This window comes from Cyrtonyx montezumae, unplaced genomic scaffold, assembly GCF_038088225.1.
Source record: "Cyrtonyx montezumae isolate F1298 unplaced genomic scaffold, pur_monq_1.0 scaffold_23, whole genome shotgun sequence".
Classification (NCBI taxonomy): Eukaryota; Metazoa; Chordata; class Aves; order Galliformes; family Odontophoridae; genus Cyrtonyx; species Cyrtonyx montezumae.
Window position 1 is genome coordinate 12056682 of NW_027071970.1, and position 9103 is coordinate 12065784.

The 9103-nt window shown below is 53.5% G+C and overlaps 3 protein-coding genes across 3 annotated transcripts; 2 read left to right on the forward strand and 1 right to left on the reverse strand.

Annotated features, from left to right (window-relative positions):
- The first annotated feature begins 364 nt into the window (after positions 1-364).
- Positions 365-5326, forward strand: UFD1 (ubiquitin recognition factor in ER associated degradation 1). Its single transcript, XM_065739323.1, has 12 exons — positions 365-385; positions 470-602; positions 870-902; positions 1730-1851; positions 2174-2304; positions 2712-2784; positions 3238-3306; positions 3815-3880; positions 4165-4212; positions 4595-4683; positions 4758-4839; positions 5217-5326. The coding sequence occupies exons 1-12, from the start codon at positions 383-385 to the stop codon at positions 5289-5291; spliced, it is 924 nt and encodes a 307-aa protein (XP_065595395.1). The 5' UTR covers positions 365-382; the 3' UTR covers positions 5292-5326.
- Positions 5327-5606: 280 nt separating this feature from the next.
- Positions 5607-6211, forward strand: CUNH22orf39 (chromosome unknown C22orf39 homolog). Its single transcript, XM_065738695.1, has 3 exons — positions 5607-5734; positions 5810-5977; positions 6053-6211. Exons 1-3 carry the CDS (start codon positions 5711-5713, stop codon positions 6182-6184), a joined length of 324 nt encoding a protein of 107 aa, XP_065594767.1. The 5' UTR covers positions 5607-5710; the 3' UTR covers positions 6185-6211.
- A 568-nt stretch (positions 6212-6779) lies between these two features.
- Positions 6780-8826, reverse strand: MRPL40 (mitochondrial ribosomal protein L40). The gene is made up of 4 exons (XM_065739329.1): positions 8772-8826; positions 8409-8492; positions 7590-7745; positions 6780-7244 (listed from the first exon to the last, which is right to left on the reverse strand). The coding sequence occupies exons 1-4, from the start codon at positions 8795-8797 to the stop codon at positions 6935-6937; spliced, it is 576 nt and encodes a 191-aa protein (XP_065595401.1). The 5' UTR covers positions 8798-8826; the 3' UTR covers positions 6780-6934.
- Between the last annotated feature and the right edge of the window lie 277 nt (positions 8827-9103).

The following is a 9103-nucleotide window of genomic DNA, read 5'->3' on the forward strand; positions in this document are numbered from 1 at the left end:
CATCCGGGAGTTGGCCAATGAGACTGGAAAAGAAAAACGCGGGCCAATCGCAGCAGCCTCGGTTCAGCCGGAAACACCCGCCAGGCGTTGCTGCCGTCGCTGCTGTCTTTGTCAGGGGCAATTCGCCCGCTTGGCCGCGGAGGCGCACCGGCAAAGAACCGGAAGCCGCCCGCCTCGGCGCGCGGTGGCGGCGGAAGGATTGAGCCGTCGGAAACCGCCGCCACAACGGCCCCGGTATCCGGCGCGATCTCCGGCCTCCTGCCTTCACCCGACATGGCGGCCGGAGGGCGGTGCCGGGGGGGGCGGTGTCAGGCGGCGGAGCGGCCCCGCCCGCCCTCAGCAGTAGCGGCTGTTGTCACCGTCCGCCGCCGCCGCCGCCGCCATGGTGAGGCCCGGGGGCTGCGGGGCCGTGCCGTTGTGGCGCTGCCCGGACCGCAGCGCTGCTGACGCGGCTGTTTTCCTCCCGCAGTTCTCGTTCAACATGTTCGACCACCCCATCCCCCGCGTCTTCCAGAACCGCTTCTCCACACAGTACCGCTGCTTCTCCGTGTCCATGCTGGCCGGGCCTAACGATAGGTCAGATGTGGAGAAAGGCGGGAAGAGTACGTGCCTGTTTTCCTTGACTCGTAGCCCGGCCGGTGGGGCGGCGGTGGGGCCGGGCCGGGCGGTGGGGAGCTCGGGCCCGGCGGAGCTGCGCGGCCCCGTGGCGGCACGCCGGCATGCGGCCCACCGTGCTGGGGTCCATTACTCAGAAATGAACCTGCGGGAGTTTTTAGAACGAGTGTAACCGTAGTGACGGTGAAATGGCGTTACGTTTTGTTTGTGCAGTCGTAATTTTCCTGATCTTGTTTCCTTTTTCGTATCTGCAGTAATTATGCCGCCGTCTGCTTTGGATCAACTCAGTAAGTGCATGTTTTGTTCTGGAATGGCAGCGTTATTAAAGAATAAAAGAAAAATACAGTAGTAAATCCGTTTAGAAATACCGTGGCACTTTGGATATCTGCTGAGTTCTGTCCGAATAAAGGATTCCAGGCAAGGTCATTAAAACACGAAGTACTGGGGTGTTGTGTTGGTGAGCACTGGGGTCCAGGAGCTGTGTACGGACACCTGAGGTGTTGGATGAGACGTGGGTCGGTGTTACTACTAATAGCCTTAAGGTAGAGTAGTGCAGTGATTTCTAACCTCAGCCTGTTTGTTGTGGATGCTGTCATCTGAAGGAAAATTCTGTCTTCAAAAAAAGAAAAAAAAGTGAAAATGAACTTTGAAAGAGTTGAGGGCGATTATTGGGTTCCTTAAGTCAGGTCTGTTTGTTTTCTTTTCACTCTAAATTTTAGTCTTATTCTCAAATAAATTATTATGTCGGGATTTATCTTTCAAGTAGGCAAGAAGTGTTAAAATGAATTTGATAGCAGCTGACTGATAATAGAAGAAGGGTGCAATAATTACAAATTTCTCTACTAAAATAATACCCAGTGCATGCTCATCTCTCAACTTGGGGCAGTGTGGTTGCTAATCTCTGATCTCACTGTAAGCTGAGGCATTTAAGCTCAAAGTGCCATGGCAGTACAGTACTCATGTATCTCCATTGTCTCCTGGATTTGTAGTTTTGAGAAGCTGAAATAATGGCATGATGGAAATCCTTCCCAATACCACGGCTCACGCTTTTGCTGATGTTCAATCTGTGAAAGCTTCAGAACTGTGCTATACTTTTTTTCTCCTCTCTCTCCAGGCCGACTTAATATTACTTATCCAATGCTGTTTAAGCTGACCAACAAAAACTCAGACCGTATGACGCACTGTGGAGTGCTTGAATTCGTGGCTGACGAGGGCATATGTTACCTACCACACTGGGTGAGTTGTATGCTGGACTGTCAAAACCTGAAAAGCAGGATTAAGGAGCTGCCAGCGTAATATTAAAGAGAGAGAATGTTTCCTGAAATTGCATGTGTTTGCTAGTCATGATCCTAAAGCAGCATTCAGTCACAGCTCAGGTTTCTCACAGTATGAGTTTAAGCAAAACAAAGCAGGATGATACTTAGGATGCACCTAGGATGTTTTCTTAAAAGCAGTGAGCTGGTGCATTTCAGGGAAGACAGCAGCTTTGGCAAACTAAAGAGATTTAAAAACGTTGACTGTGTTGGTACAGTGGTTTGTATCTTTGTTATTCTTGCAGATGATGCAGAACTTGCTGCTGGAAGAGGGAGGCCTGGTACAAGTGGAGAGTGTTAATCTTCAAGTTGCCACTTACTCAAAATTTCAGCCACAGAGTCCAGACTTTCTCGACATCACCAATCCCAAAGCTGTGTATCTTTCCTATTCACTGATAGAGCAGGGAAGAAAAGTTTGCTCCCAAGTTGTAATGATGAAGAGCTATCTATTCAGGCATGGCTCGTGCTTTTCTGGTAGTAGATGGCTTCTACTGCCATTTCTGGAAAACAAACAACAAGAAGAAAGTGCTTATGTTGCAAAGTGTTGACACAGTGTACCCTGGAGTATAAATAAGCATGAGTCTTGGCTTAAAGTCCCCTGAGTTTAAAAGTGTCCCTTAGAAGAACAGCTACAGAAGGATTTATATACCTTATTAAAAGGCTGTCTTCATTACTGGTGACTTTTAAAACATGGTTGAGAGAACAAGGATCAAAGTTTTATCGCTTAGTAACTGTAAAGCATTGATATTTCACTGCAAAAACAAATCTTAACATACTCCAAAGATTAGAAAATGCATTGAGAAACTTTGCATGTTTAACTACTGGAGATGTTATTGCCATCAACTACAATGAAAAGGTAAAGTATAAAGCACCATTCAACATAGGGCTCATTTATGTAGCATCAATCTGGTGAAACAAATTCTGTTCCATGTGAAGTACTCTATAGTTTGGTATATTGTGGCCACATAAATACTTTGGGTACCTCTGGTGATAGATATATATTTTAGATGAGAGTTAGTAGGTGAAGCTTTTGGCTGCGTGCACACAGTGATCGTTTGGGATTGCAGACTAAGCACACTTGTTGATGCCTAAATAATCGGTGTAGAGCTGTACAGTATTGTTGGCAAACAGTCACAGGTGGCAGATTTTGCAGTCAGTGCTGTTAGAGAAAGAAAGGAGTCAGCTCAGTCATCTCCCAAGGTGCTGTGTACTGGCTTCTGGAGGGAAGGGTTTAGCTATGCTTTTATAGGGAAGATAAGATGCATCCGTTGTAAGATGTGCAATCTTAAAATATTCAAAACCGTTTCAGATCTACGAGCTTCGGGTAATGGAGACCAAACCTGATAAAGCTGTGTCCATCATAGAATGTGATATGAATGTAAGTTGTAATTACTGTGGGCAGTCTGGTTTTACTGTGTCTTTGCAAAAGGAGAGGGGGCCTCATAAATTGGTAGCACTGAACACCGGGAGAGGTCAATTCAGATGGGCTGGAGAGGGTGACTCGTTGAAGGGTGCCTGTGTACCTCTGTAACCACATCTCCAGTCATGTGCTGCCCTCCATGTGCCGTCAGGTGGCTTCAGTGCCTGGAACTTTATATTTAGATTCAACGTGTTTCATAATTGGAAGAGTCTGATTTAACAGCCTTGTCTTGATTAAATCTCCAGTGGCACTGAGTTCTGTTTCACTGTTTTCTGTTTCAGTGACGTGCTGAGATTCATCCCTGGGGAGGCTTTTTCTCTTGTTCTGAATTTTGTTATATGTATATATATTTAATATTAGAACCTCAGTTGTTCCTTGTTCACTCTAGATTAAAGTGGAACAGTAGTTTGTGGAGTTCTGAGGAATAGAGGAATACTAGTTGTGCTTATTTACCCTATGTAAACAGGTGGATTTTGATGCTCCTTTGGGGTACAAAGAACCAGAAAGAAGTGCTCAACATGAAGAGACCACAGTAAGTTAAGCTCCGGTTTTGCAAAATGTATTCCCTAGTAATCTGCTTCAGTTGTGAGGGAGCAGAGCCTACCAATATATGCATTTTTGTCCTCAAACAATTAAAGTCTAGAATTTACTGACCTGATGCTTTTGCTTGAGTTTCCTACATTTGTGTAGCAACTGCTAGCTTTTGGAAATGGATTTTTCTAAGGTTGCGTTTGGTCAGAAGTGTATGGAGCAGTTTTTGTTTATTTTGCTTCTCACAACACAACGCTGGGAAGTAACTCGCTCTGTGTCTCCCAGGATGTCGAAGCAGACCACAGCGGTTATGTGAGTGACGTAGGATTCCGTGTAAGTCCTCTTCCTGCTGCTTTCTGAATGTGGTGAAACAGTGGGGAAGGTTGTTCCAAACAGCTCCCAATAGCAGCAGCTGTGGGAGTTCTTTGGGCTGTGGTTGTTGATAACCAGCAGCTGTCTGCAGGTGTTCTGTGGTGTTTACAACCAGTATGAGTATGACGTATGTCCTTAATGTGCCAGTCTATAAATGGATAGCTGAAGCATACTCCTACAGCCAGGGTTTGTCAGCTTATTATATGTGCTAAAAACCTTGTTCTGAATCAAAGTAAAGATTATAGAGAGCTTTTTTGGTGTTGTTTTTTTTTTTTCACAACATAATATCCCTGTGCTTTCAAATAGAAGCTAGTGTTAACTTGGAGCTCGTCTGTATATGCAGGCATTCTCTGGCTCTGGGAACAGGTTGGATGGCAAGAAGAAAGGTGTTGAGCCCAGTCCATCACCAATTAAACCAGGGGACATTCGAAGGTACGTCCTTGTCAGCCAGGGAAGGATCAGTGTCTGTGTAACATTTCTTTAATATATTGCTGCTCCTTTTGCAGAGGAATACCCAACTATGACTTCAAGATTGGCAGAATCACGTTCATTAGGAACTCGCGTCCGCTGGTGAAGAAAGTGGAGGAGGTAATGAAGTCAGACCGTGCCAGTTGTGCACAGAAGCAGGAGGTTCAGGCTGCTGTCCAAGCTGGTGTTTCCTCTCTCCATATTTGACTTCTCCCCGAATGCTCACGTTACAGAGCTGTCAGTGAGTTTGCTGTAGGTGCAGTCAGCCTCCAGTATCCCTGCTTGCTGATGGAAGGTTGGACTGGTACAGTTGGATAAGGGAATTACTGGGGAGGGGTGTGTTATAGAGGTGCTAGTGTTGTATTTTCAGAAGGAAAGCAGTACTGGTGGAGGTTCAGGATGTGGAAGATGCACTGTCTTTTGCAGTGTGATGGAGTGTTTTTTGGTCCTCCTCCCGCAGGGAGCGATGATGTGATGACTTTTTTCTCCTTCTCCAGGACGAGGCCGGGAGCCGCTTCATCGCCTTCTCCGGGGAGGGGCAGTCCCTGCGCAAGAAGGGAAGAAAGCCCTGAGGCGTGGAGGCACGGTCGGGCAGGAGGAGAATAAATAAGAATTGCAGCATATTGTGACTTAGTTATTGCAGTTGCAGCACGAGGATGCTGAGCTGTCATTCGGCCTTGATTTTCTCTTGAAGACGAAGTCCTAGCAATTCCGTAAATTCCCGGATCGTTTTCCTGTGCAGTGAGGGGACAGGGGTGTGCAGGACAGCACTGCGCGGCCACCTCAGCTCCACGGAGCTGCGCGCCCTCGGCATAACCCGGAAGTGAACGTCTGTGTGAGCGGTGCGGCGGGGTCACGTGGTCCGTGCGCAGCCCCGCCATTATCCGAAGGGTGGAGAGCGGCGGCGCCGCTTCGTGTCGCGCCGCGCCATTGGTGGGGAGCGGGGCGCCCCTGTAAGCGCGGCGGCGATTGGCGGCGGAGCGCCGGGAGCATGGCGGGCGCCGACAGCTGGCGGGTGAGCGGGGGGCGAAGCGGGCGCGTCCCCTCGGGCTCGCGGCTCCTTCCCGCTCACCGCCCGCTCTGCCCGCAGCCGCCGCGGCCGTGCGAGGACTACTGGTGGGAATGGAAGCACTGCCGCGGGCTGCGGCACGCCTTCCACCACTACTACGCGCACGGGGAGCTGCCGGCCTGCGGCCGCTGGCGGGACGACTACACCGCCTGCCGCGCCTGGGAGAGGGACCGCGCCGCCGCCGCGCGGGTACCGCCGGGCGGGGACGGGAGGGGGGAGCGCCTGCGGGGCCGGGGCCGACCCGCGGCTGTGTGCGTGTTTCAGGAGGCGCTGCTCGAGAGCGAACGGGCGCGAGTCCTGGAGCACAAGAAGCGCGGCGCGGTGTGGGCGCTGCGGAGCTGCCCCCCGCCAGAATGGCACCGCCCGCTCGAGCGCGGCTCCGCCGGGCAGCGATGACCGCCGGGCAGCGATGACCGCCGGGCAGCGATACCGCCGGGCAGCGATGACCGCCGGGCAGCGATGACCACCGGGCAGCGCTTCTCCCGCTCGCGGTGCCGCCCCGCCGTCCGCCCGTACCGCGGTATTGCTGTGCGGTGCGAGGCGCTCCGTCCCGCGTTGGGCGGTAGAACCGAGCTGGGGCCGCTCCCCCCGCCCCGGACGACCCCGCTGTGTTCCGACAACGCTGCCGGGTTCGGTGCTGCCGCCGACAGCCCCTCCGGGGGGAATGGCACTGCGGGCTGACACACACCCGCAGAGCAGTGCTGTGTGCTCTGCCAGGCGCTTCTATGGCCTTATTTAAAGTTACCACGAAAATAAAGGTTTAAATGTGTGAAGTGAGATGTGTTTTGTCTCAGGGCAAACGCTACTTTTCCTCTTTGCCAAGGTATGTTTTCCATCAGTTTTCCCTCTATGACGTTACAAAACACTGCAATCTGAAGCAAGGAAAGGCAGTGAGCAGTCAGCCACAGCCTCCCTGCTGTGTGTGCTCTGATGCAATGGCTGCAACGTTCCCTGCGTGTGGTTTGTGCAAAGCAGGAGCACATGGAGCGACGAGGTACGGCTCCGCTGGATGCTTTATTCCCCACCCCACCAGTTCCACGAACATCAAACCACGCACATCATGGATTCTTACAGTCACACGGCTGCTGTGCCTCAATATGCAAAAGGAATTGGTGGTTCCCACTCTTCGTGCAGCGTGTAGCCCTGTCACTGTGTGTACACCCTGGTGATATCGATGCACTTTCCTTCAGGAGGATCGTAGCCTGGAAGTGGTGGGGTGTAATTGGGTCCCTCTCTCTCAAAGGGGAACAGCTCCGCGTCGCGCCGCACCGCGGCCTGGTACAGCTCCTCGGACTCCAGGCGCAGCTCCCGCAGCGCCTCCTGCTGGGCGCCCACGAGGCCCCGAATTGCTTCCTTCTCTGCCTCGTCCTGTTTCTGCTTATACAGAGACCACTTCTTCATGAGTAAAACTCTTCTTTCTGTCTCCTCAAATGAGAGAGAGGGAAGGCTTCGCACCCTGTTGGGAGCAACGTGACACTGTAACGGGAACTGCCTGCACCCCAAAAAGCAGATTAAAATCCACCGCTGCCACCCGCCATACACCTAAAGAAAAACAACGTATTTCTTCCACGCAGTGCCTGTCCTGGAGGCTTTCACAGCCATTCCAACAGCACGTTCACACGGCTCTTCTCTGGATCTTCATCAGGAACACATGATGTTTGCTTTCCTTGTTTTGCCCCAGCAGAGGCCTGCAGCACTTTATACAAGGGCTGGTGCTGCACCGTGGTGGAGAAACGAAGCAGGAGTGCGTCTGTGTTTGTACCACGAATGCAAGCTCGAGGCGACAGACAGCATTACTTACCTGCTGCTGTCTGAATACTTCAGTGGGGTTTCAAAATCCTCGATAGGGATCAGCTCTGGAGCAGCTTTTTCCAGCTTTTTAATCTTCTTCTTCACACGATCCTTCTGCGCTTGCTCTCTCTTCGGATCCACTCTCTTTTTCTTCTTAGGTTGTGCTCTAGCAAGGTAAACAATTACACAAACAGAAAATGACGCTGAATTCAGTCAGACAGCTTCCTCGTCCGCTTAATGTTCCTAAGAATTACTTCCCACTGCTGAACTTGGTCCCCAGTGGAAGTTCCAGCCGTTACCTTCACTCGAGTAATGCAGTTTCTGAGAGGCAGCAGCATATCTCAGAGATTTTCTGCACAGAACCGTATCTGCCTCAGAGGACCAACGCTGCGTCCGGTGCTACAGCTCAGCACTTCTGACTTCAGGAAACTGCACTGTGACTGAGGGGAATCGCTCCCCCCCGCTCAGCACGCAGCAGAGCACACAACGTGCTCAGTTACACGATTCCCATCGCCTAAGTCAGAGCTTTACACATCCTTCCAACACTTCCACATCTGGAACCAAACCGAGGGAGCGGGCATCTCCCCGCTGCTGTGCCCCCTGCACCGCCCCATTAAGTGCCGGGCAGCGCTGCCATGCCGCGCAAAGAACCCAACCCTCGCACTGTGCCCGCGCACACCCTGCCCGGTAATTCACTCCGTGCCACTGCACGCGCTCGCACCGGAGCGGAAAGAGCTCCCACTTCGCGGGTCGGCGTTCAAACGGCCGCGAGAGCCCACGATGAAGCTCCAGGAGGCGAAGCTGGCGCGGTGCTCTCGTGGACACTCACCTCGCGGGGATCCACGTCCTGCCCGCCAGCACGGCCGTGTCCCAGTGGCTGCCGCGGCGCGGGGCGAGCGTGGGCAGCCGGGAGCTGCGGGACAAACGGAAACGCGTGAGGAGCGGCCGAGGCCGCGCTCATCCGCAGCGGAGGATTTGCCATCACCTTTCACTGCTCAGCCGAGGACGGCGCGGCCGCAGCACACACACAGTCGCTCCACCTCCCGGGTGAGGCAACCGAACCCCACAGTTGGGCCCATCGGTGCCGGGGATCCGCCCGATGCCGAGGGCTGAACGAGAACGTTCTTTTCCTATGGAGGAGTTCGCGTAACGCGGCCCCCGAGTCCGTACAGCGAACCGCCCCGCGCCCTACCTGAGCCCCCGCGCGGCCGCCAGCATGGCTGCGGGGAGCTGCAGGGAACTGCGTGCCGCCGCTCCCGCGGTCCGGTGCCGCACCGTGCCGGGCCGCACCGTGCCGGGCCGCGCCGCTCGTCCCGCCCCGCACTAAGGCGGTGCCTCCGCAGCCCCGGGCGCCTTCCGGGGCCGCCCCACCGCGGTCCCCCAGAGCGCCCCGCGGCCGCCGCCGGCACCTCCCGCCCGCCAGGGGGCGCCTCTCCTCTCCTCCCCGTCCCGTCCCGCCCCGCCCCGGGGGCGGAGCGGCGGCGCCTCGCGGGATCTCGCCCCCCGGCGGCCGAGGCGGGGGAA

Bases quoted from the DNA above. Each gene is read 5' to 3' on its own strand.
- UFD1 (XM_065739323.1), top strand. The intron at 2,785-3,237 runs GTAAAGTATAAA...AAACCGTTTCAG, and splicing joins CCATCAACTACAATGAAAAG to ATCTACGAGCTTCGGGTAAT. The intron at 4,840-5,216 runs GTAATGAAGTCA...CTCCTTCTCCAG, and splicing joins TGGTGAAGAAAGTGGAGGAG to GACGAGGCCGGGAGCCGCTT.
- CUNH22orf39 (XM_065738695.1), top strand. From the start codon at position 5,711: ATGGCGGGCGCCGACAGCTGGCGG. The intron at 5,735-5,809 runs GTGAGCGGGGGG...CTCTGCCCGCAG, and splicing joins CGGGCGCCGACAGCTGGCGG to CCGCCGCGGCCGTGCGAGGA. The intron at 5,978-6,052 runs GTACCGCCGGGC...TGCGTGTTTCAG, and splicing joins ACCGCGCCGCCGCCGCGCGG to GAGGCGCTGCTCGAGAGCGA.
- MRPL40 (XM_065739329.1), bottom strand. From the start codon at position 8,797: ATGCTGGCGGCCGCGCGGGGGCTCAG. The intron at 8,493-8,771 runs GTAGGGCGCGGG...TTTGTCCCGCAG, and splicing joins GCGGCCGCGCGGGGGCTCAG to CTCCCGGCTGCCCACGCTCG. The intron at 7,746-8,408 runs GTGAGTGTCCAC...TTACCTTGCTAG, and splicing joins AGGACGTGGATCCCCGCGAG to AGCACAACCTAAGAAGAAAA.